This window comes from Leucoraja erinacea, chromosome 25 (assembly GCF_028641065.1).
Source record: "Leucoraja erinacea ecotype New England chromosome 25, Leri_hhj_1, whole genome shotgun sequence".
In the NCBI taxonomy this organism is placed as follows: Eukaryota; Metazoa; Chordata; class Chondrichthyes; order Rajiformes; family Rajidae; genus Leucoraja; species Leucoraja erinaceus.
The window spans coordinates 14,215,803-14,241,267 of NC_073401.1; the positions used below are offsets into that span (position 1 = coordinate 14,215,803).

General features: G+C 42.7%; 2 protein-coding genes across 8 annotated transcripts in view; one reads left to right on the top strand and one right to left on the bottom strand.

Moving 5' to 3' along the window:
- Positions 1-374: 374 nt before the first annotated feature.
- Positions 375-12,151, bottom strand: pheta1 (PH domain containing endocytic trafficking adaptor 1). Its single transcript, XM_055655811.1, has 2 exons — positions 12,015-12,151; positions 375-7,075 (listed from the first exon to the last, which is right to left on the bottom strand). Exon 2 carries the CDS (start codon positions 7,063-7,065, stop codon positions 6,181-6,183), a length of 885 nt encoding a protein of 294 aa, XP_055511786.1. The 5' UTR covers positions 7,066-7,075; positions 12,015-12,151; the 3' UTR covers positions 375-6,180.
- The window catches only part of sh2b3 (SH2B adaptor protein 3), a 133,555-nt gene continuing 119,922 nt past the window's right edge, over positions 11,833-25,465 (top strand). Inside the window, exon 1 of one of the 7 annotated variants that reach the window (XM_055655807.1) lies at positions 11,833-11,972. Coding sequence is in view for 2 of the 7 variants with exons in the window: in XM_055655803.1 (XP_055511778.1) it covers positions 17,359-17,475 (117 nt within the window). In the remaining 5 variants the exon portion in view is untranslated. The other 6 variants (XM_055655804.1, XM_055655810.1, XM_055655805.1 and 3 more) reach the window with 6 other exon arrangements.

The following is a 25,465-nucleotide window of genomic DNA, read 5'->3' on the forward strand; positions in this document are numbered from 1 at the left end:
ATGGGTGCTGTCTGTAGTTTGTACGTTCTCCCTGTGGGTTTTCTCTGAGATCTTCGGTTTCCTCCCACACTCCAAAGACGTACCGGTATGGTTAATTGGTTTGGAGTATGTGTAAATTGTCCCTACTGTGTGTAGGGTAGTGTTAATGTGTGGGGGTCGCTGGTTGGCGTGGACTCGGTGGGCCGAAGGGACTGTTTCCGTGCTGTATCTCTAAACTAAACTAAAATACACTATAAGATCACATTTCATCCTCCTGCGCTCCAAGGAATAAAGGCATCCTCAATTGCAAATGCGATTTTTGCACTTTAAAATTTAGGTAAAGAACTGACATATCAAAATCTGTTAATATTGTACAAATGAAACACATGCACTAATTTCTCAATTCTCAATTTATTGTGATATGAATGAGCAGTAAACACAGAATATTTGATTCTCAATACTACGAACCAAAATATAGACCGATTGTTCATGCAATCATGCAGTAATCAATACATCGAGATGATGAATATTCCATGCAAATTGAAAAGTGTAATTACAAAAATACATACATTTTAGATATATTGAAAAAAAATCTACATGAACACAATCCATTTTGTAAACAGTTAATCAAAATAACTTGACACATCGGAAGGAGATAAACAGATCCCTAAAAGAATAAGGGACTATTATTAATTCTACAAAAAACATACATTTTTATGGCACATTTAGGTATTGTTTTTCATATCATACACGCAGTTTCATCAAAGATTAAATCTCGCAATTGGCCATTGACTACGCACCTATATTGCTCTGTGCACACCTTTAGGTCACTACAAAGTTCAATGAATATGCTAAATTTCATCGTTTCCACAAAGACATATATAGTAAGTAAGCCTGATGTTGATCTGTTGTTAAATCTAATTCAAATGGCAGCTATTGATCTTGCTTTTCATATCTGTACATTTCTCCCACTCCCTTTGAAAGTGGCATTATTCTAAATGGTGGAAGAGTAATTCAGTCAAACAGTATTACATTCAAGAAAAAAAACGCTTTTCTAGTCTCTGACTGAAGTAACTCAAATTAAGAAATAACAACAGATACAACAATTGTACAAACATTTAGAACAGAAGTAAATTCCCGCAACATGTTTCCCATTTTAATGCCATATGGTTTATGACAACATGGATCTTGTGCAAATTGTTTGTGCAGGTTTTTAAGGTTGTTAGAGTTTTGCTTAATCATGGACCTGTTTCCTTGAGGCACATTCAAAAAGCACTTTTTAAATACATTACATAAGTATACACACATTTGTAAGAATAAGAAATTTGTGGATTTATACTGAAAATGTATGATAATCCATTATTGATTTACTGGACAATTTGAATCTAATTAGGAATTCATGAAATAAGTAAGAATATTAGTGAAATACCATCATGGGATTTTAATGCTCATATTGGCATGCCATGTTTGGCAATTTTTTGGTAATATTGTATGATGAGTATACCTTTACTGATAGATGTTTTGTTTCTTTGGTTATGTATTGACCATAGATATTTAGAAAATCAAACATGAAGTACCTGTACAGATGTGTGAATGTTATGTTTTCATTTTATTTCCTATAAATATAGGAAGCCATTCACCCATCTAGTCTGTGCTGTCTTTCTGAGCAATCCCCTCAATCTCATTCCCCCCCCTTGTTTAAAATGTAATCCATTCTTTCTCGATATCTAATCAACTCTTCATCTACCTCTGGGCATTTAAGCTACTGACTAGCAAGAATGTGGGGAGAATGGAAGTACCTAGGGGGATATCTACTTCATCACAGGAAGAACGGGCAAACTCCTTTTTCTAAATGTAGATTTAGTTTTTTGCGCTCGTTCTGCGCAATCCCACGTTGTATCCATTATATTCCCTATATCCTGACCCAGATCAGTCAAGGACCGTGGGGTGGCTGTCTGGCACCCGTCTCCCCACGTTAAACAAAGTCATGCACAGGCATCCTCCATATAGGGAATAGCACCCTGGAGACACCCATGGTCAGCCGTGACCGAAGGAGGCTTAAAGTGAAGTATATATAGAAGTCTAAATAGTTAGATAAGAAAGTGCAATCACTCATTTCCCATTGGTTCGCTAACACCTGAACACATCTATGCAATTACTTTCGGAATTGCTTTTTAAAAAAGTTAGGTTTCTACACAAAGTTTGAGGAAAATATAATTTCCTGAATTTAAAAGCAATGGTAAATATTATAGAATAGAACAGTTCAGACTTTTTAAAAACAAACCATTTAACTCATCCCTTTTGCTCTGTCCCTTTATCTTTATAATCACTTCCTTCTCATGTCCAAAAAGCCATTAATCAAAATACGTGGCAGTTTATTAGTGAATGATTACTGATAGAAGAAAGGAACTCCCTAATATAGGATATTTCAGGTGCTGACCACAATGCAGCATTAAAGGATTGGATTTTCAAAAAGTCTGCTACCTAAAAATGTAATGAAATGTAAACAGAAATTTGTGCCTACGCAAGCTTAAAAGAAAAATGCTAAAGCATTGTCTATAAATTGACTAAAAATACCATCCACAATATTGCTACTTGGGCTTCAAGCACATCTTTCGAAATCTGGAATTTCAATTAAAAATATTGCTCTTAATGATCTTTGTTCTGAACATTAAGCTCAGAGAGAATGCAATGAAATCACTGCATCATGGGCAATGCACTACTTGGCTGTTTGAGAAGTTACACATTTTAAAATGATTTAAGAGATAAAAATGATTGGCAAAATCGAAATTAACATGACATTAAAAGCATTAAATGGTGGGGTGGGGTGTAATATTAAAATTCCCCAAAATTTATTTTTAAGGTTAGCTCTTGTTTTAAATAGGAAGGGATTTCACTTGTCATTCGACAGGTCCGATGATGTTTACAATTAATGGGATTGGTTGCACTGCTACTTCATAGTAGGAAAATATTTTCTTACTTTTAATGTTTATGCAGCTACAATTATCCTTAATATAGTCATCCATGGAATCATGAAGGAACAAAGTACAAAGACTTTTAATGTCAGATGTCAAACACCACTAATTGTTTTTTTTACTGGTTATTGACATCTGACATTAAAAGTTTACATTAGAAATACATCTTCACATACTGTATATTGGATAAACTGGTCGTATTGTCAAAGCATATATGAAATTCAGTAATATGTCAATTTCCTTGCACTTCCCATTGTTCCGTAACACCTCACTTCATATTTATTCAAATCATTAGTCAATTAATGAATTTTAAATATTATGTGTTAGTACTGCCTCTGCATTGGATGTCAACAATCTTTTCCCTGGAGTGTCGGAGGCTGAGGAGTGAATTTAGAGGTATATATAATCATGAACAGCACAGATAAAGTGGATCATCAGCCATCATCACATTGAATGGCTTGAAGGGCCATATGGCCTACTCCTGCACCTATTGTCTATTGTCTTTTTACCCCACAGTGGGAGAGTCCAAAGCTAAAGAGCATGGGTTTAAAGTGAGGAAGGATTTAAAGTGAATGGGAACTTTTTTCCATAGAGAGTGGTGGGTATTTGGAATGAATGAGCTGCCAAAGGAAGTGGTAGAGATGAGTACAATTGTAATGTCTGAAAGACAGTTAGACATGTACATGGATAGGACAACTTTAGAAGGATATTAATTAAATGTGGGCAAATGGAACAAGCTCAAGTAGGCACCTTGGTTGGCATGGATGTGTCGGGCCAAAGGGCCTGTTTGTATGCTGTATGACTGATGATAGTAGCGATCAAGGCCAGGCATAGTTCTCTTTCTGTCCCACAGTCACATTTCCAACCACAATCATTAATGAAACTCTGAAATTGGAACTTTTTCTCCCCCATCTTCCCATATTTACTAACTTTGCAAAACTAAACCCAGTTTCAACCCACCCACAGAGAGCATGACAAACCAACAACCAACATAGAACCAGCAATTCCTGCACTGCAGTCATATGTTTCAAAGTACAACATAGCAAAAATAAATATTAGTAAAAATAAAATGAATTGCACGTTCAAAGTACAATTTGCTTAGTTCAGCAAGTTTAGGACATATTTTCTAAGTATATCTAGCAGCAAAGAAATGATAGTAATTTGTGCATGTTTCAACAGCTACTGATCCTGGGCAAATTGAAATAGCTGCTAAAAATATGAAGGTGCAGCCACTGACACCACCCAGCCAATTTGTGAAAAGGGCCAAATTCTAGTTAACCTTGAGGACTGGATGCTAAAGATTAAAGACCATTCCTAACTATCCACCTAACTAACGTGTGTGGCAGAGTTAATCCTACCACAATCTCCTTCTCCTCCCCTCTGACACCCCCCCCCCCCCCCCTTAAATCCAACACCAGTGTAGGCCTCAACACTTATATCCTGGACTCCAACTCTAAAAGCTTTTATTCTGCTACTACACATAGTCAATCACAAAACATTGAATTGCAACTTTTTAAAAAACTGTCTGGAATTCCCTCTTGATTTTGGGAGGAAGTGGCCAAGCACACCAACTCTGTCACAATTTCAGGCCACAGACACTGCTGGCTAATGTTAATGTTTACTCCAAAACTTAGATACTGTCAAATTAATAGCAAAAGTGTTAACAATTTTCATCTTTTATTGAATGCCAGGAATGGAAAAACACCAACCATCCAACAAATGATCTACCTGAACTGACACTAATTATGAGCAAGGTTTAGTCTGCAGGCATCACTACAGCCAACTATAACTCTGTCCGGAAATCCAATACTGTATTTTCTGCTCAGCAAGTATCACTGAACAGTGAGCCAGAGAGAAAACAATGACTTTCCCCTGCCCTGAGAGTCTGAAGCCAATGGAGTCAATTTTTCTGACTTTTGTTGTCTAGATTAGACAACTGATACAGTGCCTTTGTGCACCATATGGCATGGTTCTGCATAATACATTGCATTTACCAACTCATTGGGAGCTACAATGAAATGGCGTTTAAAAATTAAATAAAGGCACCTCACCTTTTAAACCTGCTTGATTTGCGCAATTTTTAGAATAACGTGCTTGTCTAAATACTACCGGTTTCATTTAAACGCTCCTATTTTTCGAATAACATGCTCAAATTTATGCCTGGCACCGTAGTCACCTGCAGTGCCTGGCATATGTTTGATTTATGCACGTTTCATTACACGCTGCTTTTCAAGCCTGTAGCCCCCATGTAAAATGCGAGGTGCCTGTACAGTAATAACTTTTCAAGCCAAAGAGTTAATGGGTGGTACTTTATTTACATATGTTTGCAATTTTCTGATGTTTAAATAGGCTCCGGGCTGTACCTTTCCCCATCAATCACGCAGATTAGAAAATGACATTTTACTTAAGTGTTCGTTTCTTGTTACTCATTGTCAGAAATAGAGTATTTTGTATCTTTCAGTTAGTGTTTAAACTTGTAAAATAGCATGGCAGTGGTAAGCTGCTGGTTCCATGTTTATAATGCATTCAGTAAGCAGGAGATGGGGTGAGTTTATTGAAGAGAACATTGAAAAACAACTGGCAGCACCAATCAAGGAAAGGCAAGTAAATCCTGAGTCTGTTATCACTTTTGACACTCCTCCCACCCCGACATGCAGCAGGGCAGGTTCACAGGCTAAATAGTCAGTGTCCATGTGTAGGCCATTTTGTGCAGGCTGCCAACATCAAGGTGGACAGCGTGAATCTTGCAAACACAAATCTCAATATAAACTATAGCAAGCTTGGATGATTTCCCATCCCACACTCTAAACAAGGCCACCTATCCTCATTTTCGAGTTGGACAATTACCAGGTATCAAACTTAAGGAGCATTCGTTTTGTCTCTGCACCATAACTCAAAATCCCATTTATTTTAAAAAGCTCATTGGAATTACTTTAATTTTCATGTTCATTTCACTGCCAGGGATACTAAAATTAAAACAGAAGGACATAAGTAGCAAAAATTGTAAGACATTGCCCAATTCCCATTTAGATATATTGTATTTCATTTGCTGGATCCAGCCAGATTATAAAAAAAACTAAAACAGAAATGCAGAGTACCTGTTGTATACATACTGGAAAGCACTAGAGGGCTAGAATATGATGCTAAAGGGATTGAATTAGATATAAAACTCAAAAAAGAAATCCTCCTTTTAAAGACACTGAGCAAGATGTACTATATTATGAATTCAGATGATGTGATCAGGTTCTGACACACCATCATTTCTGATCTTATGCTCTTGCCACTGTCTTTGCAGCTGTATCACATCCCTGCCAAACCACTCATGTAATCTGCTGAAGCAGTAAGTCCCTGTGCCTGAGGCAGCATTATCATAGGCCAGCATCAGACCACCAATCCCAGACGTTACTCCTCCTGTTGCTGTTCTCCTCCTTGGGGGCAAGGGAGGTGGCAAGCGTTGGGTATGTGGTGGTCTTTCCAGCACCTGGTCTGGGAAGTATTTAGCAATATCATTATCATTAACACCATGAGCTTTGCCATTCCATTCAGTTTCTAGTGTTTGAACTGATGTGGTATTCCAGGGAACGTAGCCATTTTCTTTAACAGGAGTTCCATGGGACATAGTGCAACTACTTGAGATTTGTTGTGCACCAGAAGGATTGATTGCATGTTTTTGTGCAAATGGTTTTCTCTGGCTTTTCCGGCTGCTGCCTCTACTTTGCTGCATCTCTTCCAATTGTTTTTCAAGTTCCCTCACAACTATTCTCATGTAGTCAAAACTTGCGCGGGATAAAGCTTTAACCCAGGCTTCCATTTCTGTGGGGTTCTCAGCAGCCATTTTGTATGACCTTGACTTAACACTGTCAAACTTGATTGCAAAAGCATGCTCCTCTGAAGACTCGCACAATTCCACAGTACATCCCTCCAATATGATTACTCCAATGGGCTCTCTGCTCTCCTTTTCTTCAAAGTAAAAGAACAGGTTACCCTTCAAAACAAACCAACGGCGGTGATAAGCAGTGTTTCGTTCTCCCTTTTTGTGCAAGTATCCAGTCTTGTCAGTTGGAGAATCACAAGTGGCATAGTATGCCACACTTCTTTCATTCAACTTCATGCTTTAGCTTCTATATAGAAAAAAGAAAACACAAAAGACATCAAGAATGGAGAATGCAGTCATTCTTCAAAGTACAGGTGCACAACCTTTTATCCGAAAATCCAAATAACGAAAACCTCCGAATAGCGACATTTTTTCGGTCCTTGAAGAAAGGACCTTGAAAACGTTCACCGAGGGCGGCCCGCAGAGGTGACAGCGGAACCTCCGGTCGGTCCTCGAAGAAAGGGGAACTAAATCCCCATTCATAAAAGAGAAGGTGAGGGTATATTGCGCGGGAGGGTTAATAATTGACAATATGCTGCTACCTGCCAGCTGAGTTAAAAAGTTCCCACGGTAGACTCACGATACACAGTGTATCGTGAGTCTTGCGTGGGAACTTTTTAACTCAGCGTGCAGGCAGCAGTAGATTGTCGCTCCCTTCAGTTTCACCCCACCTACACCCCTCTGATTCCCGGCCATGTGTGTGACCCCTTCCCTCCCCTCTCCAGCTCCCCGCTCATTGCACCGGCGCGGGGGCTTTGTACTGTCTTCACGTCGCAATGCTAGCAGCACAGTCCCAGTCACCGGAGACGTCAGGACCAACGGAACACCGACCCCCAGGCCCACTGCAAGCACGGAGATCCCAGATCAGCAACTCCAGCCCAGCCCCATTCCAACTCCAGAGGAACACGCTCCCCGTATGGGCAGAAGCTGATGGTGTGCAAGGGGTACGTCTTGTTCTTGGGGTCGCGCAGCTCGGGCTGTGGGCGAACTGCCACTTGTCGCCATAGCGGCCCATCGGGGAGCGTATTCCTCTGGAGTTGGAGGGGGAGGGGGGTATTGTGCTGTTTGATCGCCCCCTACTATTCCAGGGACAGGGAGACAGGACGTTCACCGAGGGCGGCCCGCAGAGGTGACAGCGGAACCTCCGGTCGGTCCTCGAAGAAAGGGGAACTAAATCCCCATCCATAAAAGAGAAGGTGAGGGTATATTGCGCGGGAGGGTTAATAATTGACAATATGCTGCTACCTGCCCGCCGAGTTAAAAAGTTCCCACGGTAGACACGATACACAGTGTATCGTGAGTCTTGCGTGGGAACTTTTTAACTCAGCGTGCAGGCAGCAGCAGATTGTCGCTCCCTTCAGTTTCACCCCACCTACACCCCTCTGCTCCCCGGCCATGTGTGTGACCCCATCCCTCCCCTCTCCAGCTCCCCGCTCATTGCACCGGAGCGGGGGCTTTGTACTGTTTTCACGTCGGCGATGGCAGCAGGCTAGTGCAGTCACCGGAGACGTCCGGACCAATTGGACGTCGACCACCAGGCCCACCGCAAGCATGGCGAACCCAGAGACCCACAGCCAACAGCAGCCCAGCCCAGCCCAGCTCCAACTACAGAGGAACCTGGGTTGCGGATGACGGGGCGCAGCTCGGGGCGTCGTAGGGGCCCATTGGGGAGCGGGTTCCTGTTGGTCCTGACGTCTCCGGCCACCTGCTATCCTCCGGGAACTGTACCGCCCTTGCAGGAGAGTGGGGTTGTTTGCAGTTGCAGAGGGAGGGGGCAAGGGCGGTACAGTTCCCAGTCTCAGCTCCAGTCCAGGGGGGTGGCCGGAGACGTCAGGACCAATGGGACACCGACCCCCAGGCCCACTGCAAGCACGGAGATCCCAGAGACCCACAGCCAGCAGCAACTCCAGCCCAGCCCCGCTCCAACTCCAGAGGAACACGTAGGGGCAGAAGCTGATGGTGTGCAAGGTGTTCTTGGGGTGGCGCAGCTCGGGCTGTGGGCAAACTGCCACTTGTCGCCGTAGCGGCCCATCGGGGAGCGGATTCCTCTGGAGTTGGAGGGGGAGGGGGGTATTGTGCTGTTTGATTGCCCCCTGCTATCCCAGGGACAGGGAGACACAGCGGCTTTTTAGACTGGTGGGCAATCACTTCCAAAGTTCTGCCCACACAGTCAGTACACCTCTCCTACACTGCATTTCATACAAACATTTATTCTGCAAGAAAAAACGACATTGAAGACTCAAACTCGCGACCAAGTAACTGCCGGGATCAAGGCGCACTCGCGACCTTGCGGATATGAGCCGAACACTCTACCACTGAGCCAGCCATTAAAATCTACGCTAAAAAATTTCCATTCCGAAGACCGACAAATTCTGAATTACGAAAAGTGTCTGGTCCCAAGGCTTTCGGATAAAAGGTTGTGCACCTGTATTCAACATTGTTCATGCATGCAGATTTGGTTGCATCCGAGAATCTAGTTTTGACATAGATATCAGTAAAACTGCAAACAGATGGATAATTTAGTTTCATTGGTTCATATGTTGTGTTACATTTATTAAAAAGCAGCTTAAAAGAATGTACCATGTCAAGGGATTACATGGTTGCCCAGGAAATATCAACACAAATAGATCACTACAGATCCAGACTAGGTCTAGATGAATTACAAACAACAGAAATAGAAGTGTGCCATTTAGCCCCTTGAGCCTTCTTCATCATTTAATTGTATGATGGCCAATCCTCATTCACCTCAATTCCCAATTGCCTTTACACCCCAAAATCTATTCATCTCAGCATCTACAACTACCTACAGTAGAAAGAGGTGGAACACCAAAAGTGGTGGGAAATCATTTAAGAGGAAGACAGTTTAACAAGCAAGGATTTAGAAGATTGTGTGGAATGTTAATCCTGATATAAAAAATACTGTTTGCTTTCTAATTTGCACAAGGTTGAAAGGCTGAATAAAATATTACACCTTTTGACATTTAAAGCATATTTAAAAAGATCAATGCAAATAAAGACATTAAATCAGCTCTTTGTAGGTGAAATGATATCTGGCACAGAGATAATTATGTTCAATCACCTTGAGCCTTGGGCATTGCTCCAGGTGTTTCTCATGATCATGTCCTAGGTCCAACCATCTATAGCTACTTCATCAATGACTTTCCTTCCATTAAATATTTTAGTTCATTTTACAGCTCCTCAAACAAAGAAGTAATCTGTGCCTATACGGAGCACTACTTGGACCACATTCAGAATGGGGCAGCTAAATGACTGCTAACACTCACACCACACAAGTGACAGGCCATGACCATCTTCAATTATAAATTATGAATGGCATTGTCTACAACAGAACAAAGAAAATTATTTTGGGCGTACTCATGAGAAGTGGAAGATATAAAAACAGCATTTGACAAGGAATATAACATGGAAGGAGCGGGAGAAAAATCAGTCCTTTACTGAATTTTGCCAGGTATCAATTTGTACTTCAGATTTCCATTGTCTTTAGTTTTAAACTTATATATTATCTCTTGTGAACTTAGCCTTGCCATAAACTTCAGACAAATAAAATTATATAACGTATGCAACATTAAAATCTGAACGGAAAAGTGAAACAAAGGGGTCTTGAAGTTTAAAGGCACAAATTAGATACACAAGATTCATTAATCCGGAGCAAAACAAAACTGCAAGAACAGCAAAGGAAGCCAGGCCACAGCTATCGAAGCAAAGGGATGGCTGGTATTTCAGGTCATGATCCTGCATCAGAATAATCAATGGGAGTAGCAATGCAGAATAATAAAGAGGCAAAAAAATGACACCAAGGTCAAGAGTTTATTTACAGAGTGATGGAATGTTTTTAAAAAATCCTGCCAAATTTTTGTGGAATTTGGTTATGTCAGACTTGGGGTGCTATGTAAAATTTTATGTAATGATATAGGGAGGATCTTTAAATTATTTACAAGGTGATATCGGAAATGCAAGGTCATGCCAATCAGAAATGAATGAACATGGTGGATTTCTATTTTTCTTGAAAACAAAAGGTTCTTCAACATTGTTTACAATTACTAAAGCTTTGATAAAGCAGACAAAAGTATTTGCACTTATGGGGAGCTGCAAAACTTCAGGCAACTGATTTCAGAGCGTCACTGAGAATCCCTAAATTAGAACACTTTGTTACTCAGAAATTGTGGATCTCACTAACACATATGTGTCCGTGGTAAATAAGAAGCTGCAACAGGAGGGAATTGTAGAAAATGCTTGCTGGAAGTAAACAAGGAAGTGTTTTTGGCCCAGAGGTGCAGAAGCAATACTGCAGGTGTGTTTTGCACAGTCTGAGGTGACCATGCAATGTTACTGGTGGAGAGAACTTCATGGTAGAACACAAAGTGCTGGAGTAATTCAGCGGGTCAGCCAGCATTTCTGCAGAACATGGAGAAGTGACATTTCGGGGTCCCAGAGTCTGAAGAATGGTCCCGACCTATAGTCACCTATCCATGTTCTCCATAAATACTGCCTGAGCCTCTGAGTTACTCCAGAATTGTATGTCATCTTTTAAGGAAATCAACATCTTCAGTTCCTTGTTTCTCCAACTATATTCAACTATACGATACAGAATCTCCTCCTTCGCTCTACTGTTGTTGCGTTTGACTTGATTGTATTTATGTATAGTATTATCTGATGTATTCATTGAGATGCTTGGATTAGAAATTGATTAGCTTGGATTATCCGTAGTAGTTGAGTTTGACTTGATTGTATTTATGTATAGTATCATCTGATTTATTCATTGAGAGATGCGTGGATTAGAAATGCATTGATTGATGAGCTTGCATTGAATCATTGAAGAGCAAATTTGCACAAACAGGAGCCAATGGCTGCTGGATACGCGCATGCGCGTTGCCCGGCGGTCGGCACAGCAACTCGGCGACGAGCGGCGGTTATTTTCAAATAAAAACAAACCGAGGGCGTCCGGTTTATGACAGGAACCCGCTTCTTTGGTTCAAAAAGACAGAGATGGAAGCGAGTGAGAGGTTTGGCGGCCGGCGCTCCGGCAGGGAGGCGCTGCCTGGATCCAGGAGCCCGTGGATGGGAGTAGGCCCGAGGAGGGAGTGAGGGCGGCCTCGTCTCCTCGCCGTCGCCACCGTCCTGAGGTGAGTGAGGCGCCGGCCACAACACCCGCGCTGTTCACTCACCGGCTGCCCCGGCCCCGCGGGCTGCCCGCCCTCAGGCTCACGCCCCGCTCGTCCTCAGGCCGCTCCTTCCCCGCGTCGGCCATCACCGGCGCCCGCTGACGTCACGGAGTGGCCAGGCCTCCCTCAGGAGAAGGAGTGGCAGTGGTTCAATGCCGGCTGTAGTAACTGTACATGGAGAATAGTCAGTGGTTCAATGCCGGCTGTAGTAACTGTACATGGAGAATAGTCAGTGGTTCAATGCCGGCTGTAGTAACTGTACATGGAGAATAGTCAGTGGTTCAATGCCGGCTGTAGTAACGGTACATGGAAAATAGTCAGTGGTTCAATGCCGGCTCCATTAACAACTGTACATGAAGCACACTCAGCCAGTGGTTCAATGCCGGCTCCAGTAACAACTGTACATGGAGTACAGTCAGTGGTCCATGGAAACAGAAAGTCGGTACAGGAGTAGGCCATTTGAGCCAGCACCGTCATTCAATATGATCATTGCTGATCATCTAGAATCAGTACCCTGTTCCAGATTTTTCCCCATATCTGTTCAATGCTGGCTCTAGTAACACTTGTACATGGAGTACAGTCACAGTGGCTCAATGCTGGCTCCAGTAACAACTGTACGTGGAGTACAGTCAGTCAGTGGTTCAATGCTGGTTCCATGAGGGGGATAGGGTGAATGCACAGAATTATTCCCCCCGAATACCAGAGTCAAGAACCAGATGTCATAGGTTTATGATGAAAAGGGAAAAAATCTAATAGGAACCCGAGGGGCAACATTTTCACTCAGAGGGTGGTGTGTATATATAATTAGATGCTAGTTGTGTAGTTTAAGGCAGATACTATAAATAGTTTTTAAAATACATTTGGACGGGTACATAGGAAATGTTTAGACAGATATGGGCCAAATGCAAGCAAATGGGACTAACTTAGATGGGGCATCTTGGTCAGCATAGACGGGTAGGGCCGAAGGGCCTGTTTCTGTACAGTATGATTATAACATCTTGAATGAAGATATAATTGTGATTGAATGCATCTCACTCAATCACTTATTTTCCATGAAATTATATGCATGTTTACTCTCAGACATGAGTATCTACTGCATAACAAAGCAGTCGCTCGCAATGTGAGATCTAAACATGTCTGCAATTTTAGTTCTTTCATTGAGAGTTTCAGCTGTGTTCTGAATCAGTAAAAGCTATCCTGCAGATGTTCATTTATGGAAGAAACAGGACGTTCATCTTCATTTGTGAAAATATTTGTTCACATATGTATTTTGCTGGCAAATAATGACAGTTTATGCTGGACACGTAATTGAAAACCCACCCCTTGTGAAAGGTATTACAGTATGTTGACATAACATTGAGAGGTCAAGATCCGCTAGGGAGAGATGCACCAAGGGAGAACATGTAGGATAAAATTATATGAGTTAGAAGTGGGCAGGGGGTGTGGGTTTGGATGAGAACATTATAAGGGTAGGAGTAAACGGGTCCTTTTCACAATGGCAGGCAGTGACTAGTGGGGTACCCCAAGGCTCAGTACTGGGACCCCAGCTATTTACAATATATATTAATGATCTGGATGAGGGAATTGAAGGCAATATCTCCAAGTTTGCGGATGACACTAAGCTGGGGGGCAGTGTTAGCTGTGAGGAGGATGCTAGGAGACTGCAAGGTGACTTGGATAGGCTGGGTGAGTGGGCAAATCTTTGGCAGATTACCTATAATGTGGATAAATGTGAGGTTATCCATTTTGGTGGCAAAACAGGAAAGCAGACTTTATGTAAATGGTGGCCGATCCTTTTAATAATGACCGAAAACCTTATTGTCATGGTACACCATCACTTTGCGTACATGCATTATTTGCAGCAGGCATAAAGAAAGCGAATGTTTTAGCTTTCATTGCAAAAGGATTTGAGTATAGGAGCAGGGAGGTTCTACTGCAGTTGTACAGGGTCTGTAGGGAGATCACACCTGGAGTATTGCGTACAGTTTTGGTCTCCAAATATGAGGAAGGACATTATTGCCAATAGAGGGTGTAGTGCAGAGACTGCACATCACCAGACTGATTCCTGGGATTACACACTGTCTTAAACAAGAAAGACTGGAACAAAGAACTTGGTTTATACTCTCTAGAAAAGGGCACAAGATTGAGAGGGAGTAACTAGAGAACTTACAGTATTCTGGAGGTAAGGGGTTGGACAGGCTATTTTGGGTCAGATTGTTCCCGGGGTTAGGGAAGTCCAGGACAAAGGGGTCACAGCTTAAGGATAAAGGGGAAATCCTTTAAAACCGAGATAGTCAAATAGTTTTTCAACGACCAGTGGTGAATCTCTGGAATGCCACAGAGGGTGAAACAGGCCAGTGAAGTTGGCTATATTTAAGAGGGAGTTAGATGTGGCCCTTGTGGCTAAGGGGATCAGGGGGTATGGAGAGAGAAGCCCCTTACGGGATACTGAGTTGGAACCCCAGCCATGATCATATTGAATGGCTCTGCCCCTCGAAGGGCCGAATGGCCTACTCCCCAACACCTAATTTCCCTGTTTCTATGTAAGGGAAAGGATAGATAGGAATTGGGGAGGAATGCCATTTTGAGGGAAGAATTAATTTAGGATTTATATACAATTTTAAATATTGATAAATATTTAGACAGTAATGTCCCAGCATATCGGGAGGGAATGGACCATGTGTGATAGATTGTTTAATGATGCTGTTTTCTATGTTCCTGATATCTTTCCTGTTTACCTCAATAATACAGTAGTGGCAGAGCCTTATTGGTCTCAACAAGCCTTTTTTTAATGTACGCTACAACCTCCTTTTAATAACGACCAAAATATTATTTATCTTACAAATCACTTTGCGTACATGATTATTTATTTTCCATGTCTCATGTTTAGCCGGCCATTAACTTGTTTCGGAGCTGTGTGACTCCAGATTTTGTGGAACTCAGAATCTTGATCCTGTCGAGAGGACAACCTGCTAGATTGGTGCCAATCCGTTATTCGGTTTATAATGTGTGGCGATTATAAGAATTCTTGCAATAAATCAGCGTAGATTTTTTGACTGCACATCTTTAGAATGTCATTTACACACCTAAAACAAGAAGATGTGGAAACAAAGAACTGCGGTTGATGGTATGCGGAAAAGGGCACAAAGTGCTGGGGTAACTCAGCAGGTCAGACAGTATCTCTGGAGGTCATGGATAAGTTACATTTTGGGTCAGGATTGTGATGGGGAGGAGGGGGAGGAGGAGAGGTGAATGACAAAGACTAGCAGGATATCGGTGGTGGTTCATAGTCAAATAGTTGGACAACGACCAGAGATGAAATGACAGTGTGAAACAAATGGAGTGAAGTATTGTGAAGCTAGAGGAAGTTGGTTCCCCTTTTTCCATCCCCATCCCCACCTGCCCCTTCTCTCTCCCCAACCCCCACCCACCCCTTCCCCCCCAACCACCCCCCCCTGCCCCTTCCCTCTCCCCAACCCCCACCTGCTGCCCCTTCTCTCTCCCCCAACCCCCGCCTGCCCCTGCCCTCTCTCTCCCCAACCCCCCCCCCCCCGCCTGCCCCTTCTCTCTCCCCAACCCCCACCTGCCCCTTCTCTCCCCCAACCCCCCCCCACCTGCCCCTTCTCTCTCCCCAACCCCCACCCCTTTTCCATCCCCGCCGCTTTTCCACTGTTCTGTCACCTCCTCTGTCCATTGCTTCCTCGTCCCCACCTATCCTCTTTCATGTCTTAACTTCCCCACCCTTCATGTCTTTCCATCCACTCGGCTTCCCCTTCTTTCTTCCCACTTTACTCCCTTCCTCCCACTCCTTCACCAATCCCTAAACATATCCTTTTCATTTTCGAAGGTAGACAAAAATGCTGGAGAAACTCAGCGGGTGCGGCAGCATCTATAGATCCATAAATACTGCCTAACCCGCTGCGTTTCTCCAGCACTTTTGTCTATCTCCGATTTTTCTAGCATCTGCAGTTCTTTCTTAAACAAAACTCTTCATCTTCGATACTTTTTTACTTCCTTCCTACCCCGATCTCCCCCCCTCAGCGCCATCTACTCCCCTTCCCACATGCGTCACAACTCCCATCTCATTCCCACACCCTCCCCACTGTTACTTTCCCGACCCCCTATCTCCTTTCCCTTGCACTCCCCCCTCCTCATTCCTCCCTGCCTCAATCCCCCTCGCCATGTTTGTGTACCTTGTGTTAGTGCAAATTATGCGTTTACTTATTGCACTGCAAATATATAAAATGTTTGCATCGGTTGAAGTGAAACATTTAACACGTGCGTTAAATGCATTGTTTTACTGAACAAGAAAAATATACTAATTCCAATTCAGTAGGTGGACAAATGTTTTGATTATTGTTGGCCTTCCAGGTAACCAACAATAAATTAATACTTTTAAAAATCTGTTTGCTTCTGCCTATCGTGCAAACCTTTGAAAAGGAAGTTTCTAACTTTCAACTGCTGGGAATGAAACTGAAAATGTAACACGCCAAACGTGTAGGAGTCAACCACTATCAATGACAACGGGAAAGGTGGCTTCTCAAAATGTAAGTAACATTAACAAACTAACATTAACAAACGAACATTTTGAAACTCGATAAGAAGTTTGCATTGATGTGTCGCATTAAAGTTCTCGAGGGCTTCCCCCTTTTTCTAGACCCGTTTGATTCAGTTCAGATGTCCGCGTGGTGTGTCTAGCTTTAAAGATAGTGCAACCCATTAACTCGCCTCAACAGAGATTCATGGGGCTCTGCTGTTTTTTTTGCGGCAGATTGTGCTTTCATTCGGTGAGTAGGAGTGCACTGTTTGCGTAAACAAGGAAGGGTCGGCATTACTGCTGGGTGGGAGGCAGCCTTCGGGGGCCACTGTTGGACAACTAATGTGTGTGTTGCCCCTGCTGCCGCCCGCGGTGAGGACACGATTGGGCGAGCGCAGGCCAATGAAGGCAGGCAGCCGGCCGGCCGGCAGGCAGCGGCGAGCAGGGCAGGAGGTGAGAGATAAGTAAGTGCGCAGTTGTGTCGTCGCTGTTCCCGCCGCCGCACAAACACTTGCCCGAGCCGAGCCCCCGTGCAACTGTCAACTTGTCAGCGGAAATGATGAATTTAGTTTTTTTTTCTGCGCTTGGATTTCCTTCCTGAAGTAGAAAAGGCTGAGGCAACATGGGCGAGCGAGGTGGTGAAGAATTCTGCCGCAGGTAGCGACTGCTTGTGTGAGTGTGAGTACAACAACCCCTTGCTGCTGAATGTCTGGCCAGTCTTAGGGCGCTGGGGGTGAGCACACACTACTCGCCGCTTCAGCTCTGCCCGCGGATAGCGGCTGTGTGACTGACTGAAGCCTTCAGTGGGGGATGAAGTTTTTAAAGCCAAATAACAATAACACAGGAACTAAACGCTGCGGTGCTGTTGGAAGGGACTCGGCGGGCCAGACTACATCCGTGGGGGTGGACCGACAGGCGATGTTTCGGGTAGGAACCCATCTTCAGACTAAAGTAGACACAAGGAACTGCAGATGCTGGTTTATAAACCAAAAGGAACCAAAGTGCTGGAGTAACTCAGCGGGTCAGGGAGAGCGAGCTGCCGAGTTACTTCAGCACTTTGTGTCTTTTTCAGACTTAAGTGCACCAACTTACACGAGAGCCGCGTTGACTAGTTGTAGTGCCGACATGGTTCTCACAAACGCTTGCAGCCAGACAGCTCTGGTTGTGGAGTGCCACATGATGCTGCTAGGCGTTTGAGGCAGGACTGGGAGCTCCACTGTGCCGTTGCCTCAGTGTCTGCGCTGCGATAAGTCGGTCGGAGAGGGGTTGCCTTTGTCAGAAGTAGTTAAAAGCTTAGACGACACTCTGCAAAACACCGTTTTTCCACTATGTTGGCCAAAGTAGTCTGAAGAAGGGTCCCGACCCGAAACGTCGTCTGTCCATTCCCTCCCGAGATGCTGGCTGACCCGGAACCCGCCAAGTTACTCCAGCACTTTGTGTTTTGCTCACTTTTCCTAAAATGATGGATCAGAAGATTTTCCGCAATTTCCTCAGGATTATCTATAACGTGTTTAAGAAGTTTGTCATTTTGATTAACACACCTAAGTGTGGAGCAAGGAACTGCAGACGCTGGTTTACACCGAAGATATGCACCAAATGCTGTATTAACTCCGCGGCTCTTGCAGCATCTCTGGAGAAAAGGAATAGGTGACATTTCAGATCGAGACCCCTCTTCAGACTGAGAGTCAGGGGAGAGGGAAACTAGAGGTATGAAAAGGTACAGATAAAATCACAGCTAGCATTAGACAAAGAGCCCACAATGGTCCATCGTTGGCTGTGGAGGAGGTGATAATACTAACAGTGAAACTAGCAGAATGACTAGGATTGGGGAGGGATGGGGAGAGAGGAAATGCAAGAGTTGCTTTAAATTAGATAAATCAATATTAATGCCACTGGTTGTAAGCTGCCCAAGTGAAATATGAGGTGCTGTTCCTATTTCTGTGTGGCCTAAGTGTTGTGAATGTAATCATATCGTATTTCCCATCTGCAGTCTCTACTGTCAGCACCTAAGGGCATTGAGTCAATGAGCGATTTGCACGGTGTGGCACTCATTGAAGCACAAAGGATGAGTAACAATACATTTAAACAAATTAATTGATATGACATCAAAGTATCACTTAAATTTGCACCACTGTAAACTTCATGCCAAATCTTCCAGGAAGATGCCTGATTTAAAAATTTCGTGCCTTTGTAAGATGTTCAGAATTTGCCCTAAAGCCTACTAAAATCGCAGAATGTGCCTTAAAAACTGAGGCCCAGTTGTGAGCAAGACTGGCAATACTTACGAAATGTAATATTGACGTTCCTCATTGTGGTAATTTGCAATAAATCAGTTGCATATTAATTTCTTAGTGGTGGGGGAGATGCCGTTTAAACTGCAAGAGTATTTTTGAATACAATAAGAATATTTTATAGTCTCACCTTATGGCTCATTGAAAACAGGCTAGTGTCTGTCAACTGTCCTACATCATTCCTCAGTGAAGATCTGTGGCACACAAATGGTCGGGCTACTTCACCTTTCTCATACCCAGGGTGGGGAGTGATGTTGCCCCAATACAACTGGGAGCAGGTACTACTAATCAATTATTGCCAGGGTGAGCTAACACTGCAGTTAGAAACCTCTGCAGCCAGTTTGTCATTCCCCCGTGTCCCTAAAAGTCACTGACTTGGGGCCCATGCCATCAATTCCTCTGCATACCTTCTTGATCCTTCTTTGCAGACCAGATGTATAGAATGAAGAAAGACTGTCTGCTGCTGTGTGAAAGTGTGTGAGTGGCTCAACACTCAACACTGATGGCTCGGGCCAAATGCTGTGGGGGAACCCTAATGTTGGGAATCTGAAGAAATCGCCATATTGGTTGGGCCTTATTGGAACCTGATGATACGTTTTCATTTCAGGCAATGGGTCAGAAAGGTTCGAGCACCGACGTGCTCTGGAGAATGGGCAGGTTGTACAACTGACCAAGCACATATTTTCTGTTGAAATCTAATGGGTCATAAGGTCAAATGTGAACATATCTGAGTTTAAAGGTACTGTTTACCATTTCGATTAAAACCTCATGGCCTTTACCCTGATTTCTGACTTGTCAACGTCCCAAAATGTGTCTTAATGGATGGTGGTTGAGAACGCACTTTTGCCTTATAATGGCATGTTGGTTATAATGGCCTGTTGGTTAATCGCCAGGTGATGCTTCGTATCTTGATTCCACCAGTAAAAAAAACAAGAATTTATTTTGATGGTCCCTAAAGATATTACGTTTTTTTTGTAAAGAGGGCAATAAAAATGACTAGGTGCCGTTGCCAGTTAGATTCCATATCAACTGTTTCACCATGGATGGCTGTACAGTGATTGGCACTGAGAGTGAATTTCTGAATAAGGTGCAATTTTTAAGTTATTTAAGTGCTGGCATACTTGAATTTTAATTAGTATTCGTGATTTTTGTTTCCTTGCATTTGTGGATTTTGTTGATGAACGTGTTCTCATTGGAAGTGCTGCAAGGCTTGTCTGACAACTTAATCCAGTTGTGTTAAATGCCTCTGCCTGAAGGATAATTCTGTGTAGTGAGCCACGCTTGGTAATGAGCTGAGTCATCTGTGGGCTGTCAAGCCTGATAAAAGAATCTACGTAGGGGCCAGGGAAAGGGATATGGCCAAAATATTTGCAGGCAAACACGTCCACACCTAACTTTGCTGGAGATCTGTAGATGGAGGGTTCCAGTACATGTGTGTGTTGTGCTTTAAGGTGACTGTTCCAAAGTATCCTTTAATACTTTATAAAAGGGAAACTACCAACACAAACTGCTTATGGATCACTTGAATTAGTTTCGTTTTTAGTTTGTAATGTTTGCAACTTAAAAGAGAAGTGTATTTACTGATTCGATATTGTATAATTCTCGTATGCAGCTGTGTTTTCATTATAATGTCTTTCCTTCCTCTTTTCTGCAACAAATTTCCCAGCATTGCAACCAAGTTGCACTGTTTCTCATTCAGGTATTTTTAGCAATAGGTTTGTGAATTAGCATGCATTTTCTGGTCCATTTTTATACTTTCCCAAATCGTATACAATGTACAGCGCAGATCTACAACTCAGTCCATCAAGCCTGTGCTGGTTCAGAAAGAGCCTTGCAGCTTAATCCCATCATCATGCACTAGTTCCAGAGACCTGCAGGTCACAGCTGTTCCGGTGCAATGAGGGCAAAATCCATGCCCCCTACTGTTTGCTGGCCGAGACTTGATCGGCCAAATGTCTCCCTTTGTTATTGTGAAATGTGATCTTTACATTTCAGTCACAATAAGGTCAATCGGCTCTTGGTTAGGTGCAACGGCACAGCACTCCACCTGAGGCAAAGAACATCTAAGGTGGTTCTTTTACACATCAACACGAGTTGTTCAGGTAACTTTCAGGGCCATTTTTAGCATGGAAATCCTGTTGTGTCATGTGAATTACGACATCTATAGGGAATGTTTACCCAGCAACTTACTGGCGGGAAGAGAACTAACAACCACATCCAGTACACCCCACGTCACTGAGGGGTTGTATTCCTGGAAAATGGTCCATAATCGCATTTCCTGTAATCTGAATCTTTCTCAAAAATTGACAATTTGTTGCTTCTCTTGCATTTTGTGCTTAGTTTTTTTTCCTTGCATGAATTCCATCAGTGAATTTTTATTCCACATCTCAAACGTTTTGGTTGTGATTTGTGAATTCCAGAAGGGTAAATTTGTTACTGGAATCAATCCATCAATGATTCTCTATTGTCACATAAGCACTGCACGGCAAAATTATTTTTTGGACTCTGCTAAATTAAGAGGCTGGGTTAGAACAATGTAAGCTAAAATAAAATGATACGGCCAACAATGTTTAACAAAAATGATTAACTAAAGACTTTGTCAGATCTACCACAAGAAACAAAGTGTTGGAGAAACTCAGTGGGTCAGGCAGCATCTGTGGTGTGAATGGACAGAATATATGGGATTGGGACGCTGCTGCAGACTGATTGGAGTAGGAGTGGAGAAATCTGGAAAAGAGATGGGTGGTAAAAATTAATAAGTGATAGCTGAGTTGGGGTGATTGGAGCGAGGGATATGGGTGGAAGGGGACGTGGGAGTGGAAAAAGTAGGTCTTGGTGGAAGAGGTGTTCAGTTATGCACATCGACGAGACCAGTACAGACTAGTCAACTGTGTTGCCCAACACTTATGCTCTGTCTGCCGATGCCTGCTGGATCTACCAGTTGCTAACCATTTTCACTTCCCATTCCCATACTGAATTTTCTGCCCTTGGCCTCCATTAGCAGAGTGAGGAAGAGGACCTTGTTTTGCACGTGGGTAGCGTACAACCCAATGGTGTGAACGGTGATCTCTCCAATCTCTACATCTTTCCCCCCCCCCCCCCCCCCCCACCCAGGTGTGCAGGTGTGCACACATCCCACCGCCCCCATCTCCCACCACCCTAGTCACCTTGCTCCTGTCCCCTCATCCGTATGCTCATCTCCCATTCTTGAGTCCCATATTTCCTTTCTATTCTCCTATTACCCCCCCCCCCCATGGCATCTGCTCCTCCCTTTCCCCTTCCAGCTAAATCATTGTTTCCTGCTTTACATTTCACTCCTTGCCAGTCGTATGTAGACACCAGGTCCAGCAGGTGCTGGTTTCTTTTTTTTTAAAGACACACAGTGCTGGAGAAACTTAGCGGGTTGAGCAGCATTTCTGGTAAACATGGATTGGCAACGTTTTGGATTGGGACCCTTCTTCATACTGAAAAGTTGCATTCTTACTTTGGCAATTCACCCAATTAGCTTGTGTTATTCTGAGGTTGTAAAACAACATGCTTCTACTTTTATTCAAATTAAGCTCATAACCTATTGTATTTTTCCTGCAGTGAAACAAACTCCAACTATATATACACTGACACACAAACTCCTCAAACACTTGCTTTCAGCCAACATTGCAGTATAGGTCTATGGAAACTTTACACTGTTGTTTGTGATGAGAAAAGTGTTTTTTTTTCATGGAGAAACACTCAATCTCAGGCTTATTCTGTTATTTCTGATAGATATGCATGTCAGATCAGGAAGAACTGATGTTTTTAATTGTCTTGCATATCCATAGCCCATGTAATCTAATTGTCACCTTTTCTTTATGGAAACTGTTATTCAAATATCAAGTAGCAGCTGCTGCTTTTGCCTTCGTGATATTGATGCGCTTAAAACTAGTCATTCACTGTCCTCCAAGTCACTTGATGATTCCAAGGTTTTCAAACAGCATTTATACAAAGTTCTTATTTCTTTAAAGTCTTTCCAAAATAACTGTTCAATAAAAGATAAACGGCACTCCAAAAAACATTTATTTTAGATTAAACTTTCTCTCCCGCAAGTTTGATTATTTATAGTCCATCCTGTCAGTCATGAGTGTGGGTGTCACTTAAAACATATGCAGGAGAACTTTCCAAAATGGGCAATGAATCCATGTGTAGTAACTGGGCATGACTTGTGGTAAACAAGTTTCTGACAAATGCTCATTGTTTAATTCTGCAAGGACTGCAATAACATTTATGCAGGAATGATTTTTAAAAATGTCACAAAGCCAAACTGGATTGCTTATAATTATCCCAAGAGTATTGTGAATCCATAGAATTTGTTTTTGGATTTGGTGCATTATTTCTCCAGTTGGTTTCAATGTTTACTCTCCTGTGACAAATATATAACTTTTTGCAGTTTTGCATGTTAAATATAAAAGACTGATTATAGTGCATTGAACAAGACAATTGCTCATCACATCTGAAATTCTGGCTTGTTGAAGCTGTATTTATAACGAGTCATAAATAATTGTTAATGTGCAGCAGCCTGGGGTGCCCTGAGTCCCTCGGATTGAGAATGCCAAAACCTGCAAGGGTTTTAACGAGGCTTTAATAGCATTGAGGTAATTTATTTAGTAGTTCACAATAAAGTAGAGGTAGTGACAAATATATTTGGCTTGCTCGCTGCCCAAACTGTGGCACTGCTAGCAAAGGCAGAAATTCCTGAGGGAGCCCCAGCTCCATAAACGAAACAACCCATGGCATCTTCAAGTATTTGTGGGGGTGGGAATGTGATGCATGTATTACTGAGTGCGAACAAATGGGGCTTTCATACGGGCAGTTTGGGAGCCACTGTTCTCGTACAACCAACTAGATAAGCAGGAAATGTGCAGTGTTGAACAGCTACATGAAGCAGCAAAAGTGGATCCGTGTTTAACCAGCAGTCTTAATCAAGTAAATTTCCGTTCAAAATATCAAAGATGGAAGGAGGAACATGTTTTAATCAACTGAGGGGCTTCTACCAGTGTCGGTAACTTACCAGCCTGGCAGTGGGAAGTCCTCCAGCACTGAGATTTCACTGGTTTTGTTTAGAGTCAACTGCTGTTGTTTGAAAGCAGCACAATGACTGAGCAAGTCAACTTTCACTGTTGATTTATTTCTGCATGTTGGTTTATGCCTTGTATGGGATTGTGGTTTGTGAGCATTGTTGAAGTTTCAGTCAACTACACAAGTGAAGGGTGCTTCATCACACTCCTGACTTAAGCCTTACAGATGGTTTATGGGCTTTGAGGAGTCTAAAGGATCAAAGAATAAGACAAGAATCGCAGCACAATGCCTCACAGCGCCAGAGACCCGGGTTTGATCCTGACCTCGTGGTGCTGTCTGTGTGGAGTTTGCACATTGTTTCTGTGACCATGTGAGTTTCCTCTCAGTACTCCAGTTTCCTCCCTCTTCCCAAAGAAATGTGGATTTGTAGGTCAATGGCCTCTGTAAAATTGCTCCAGTATGTGGGAAGTGGATGTGACAATGGGATAACATGGATCTAGTCTGAATGAGTTATTGAAGGGCCTGTTTCTATGCATTTAAAATATCTCTAAACTAAAATAATTAATTTACATTCAAAATTGAAACAAAAAAAATTAATGTGCTGTCTCATGAAATGTTTGTAATTCATTTAAGTGAATGAGTGAGTCAAAACACTAGGTGACAATTGTAGATGGAATCTGATCCTTCTGGTCTGCATGGCTTGGCTTGCAGTACATTTATCAACTAAATCACTGGAGTAAAGTTCAAAATAATTTTCCTTGGCAGTTCTCATTTATAGGAGCAGATTCTGGTTCATTTTTATTCTCAAACACTACATAATGTGTAAATAATAGCATTGTAAAATCTAGTGAGACTCCTACGTGCTTAGCAGGGGAACCATGATGTCTTGCATTGAGTGATTTTGTAGGCCAAATAAAAGTCTTTTTGAAGTAATTAAGTTTGTTAATCTCAAAGTACTGAAATTGTCTGTAGTTCCTCAGTTCTCCAAAGATTTGATTTACATTTTGGCAAGCAAATAACATTTGAGGTTTTCTTGAAGGGTTAGAGGAAGGATGTGGAGGCATCGGTGAGAGTGCAGAAGAGGCTTACCATGGGCTGCCTGGATTAGAGGGTATTAGTAATATGGACAGGCTGGACAGACTTGACTTGTTTTATGTGGAATGCTGGAGATTGAGGAAAGACCTGACAGAAGTCTACAAAATTAAGATGTACAGATAGGGGTAGACTCAAAACCTTTGTCGAAGGATGGAGATATACCCGTACCCTCTGGTCTTTGATAAGGTAGGAGAGGGAAAGTTTAAAGGAGGTGTGCGGGACATATTTTTGTGCACAGGGTGGTGGATGACTGGAATGTGCTACCAGGGGTGGTGATGGGGGCCCATTTGATAGTGCTGTTTAAAAGGCTTCTGCATAAATACATGGATATGCAGGGAATAGAGGGATATGGATCATGCACATGAGAATAGTTTATCTTGGCATCCTGTAGAAACAAGGAACAGCAGATGCTGTTTTACAAAAAAAGACACCAACGTGCTGGAGTAACTCGACGGGTCAGGCAACATCCCTGGAGAACA

Excerpts from the sequence above, each read along its gene's own strand:
- pheta1 (XM_055655811.1), bottom strand. The coding sequence starts at position 7,065 with ATGAAGTTGAATGAAAGAAGTGTGGCATACTATGCCACTTGTGATTCT.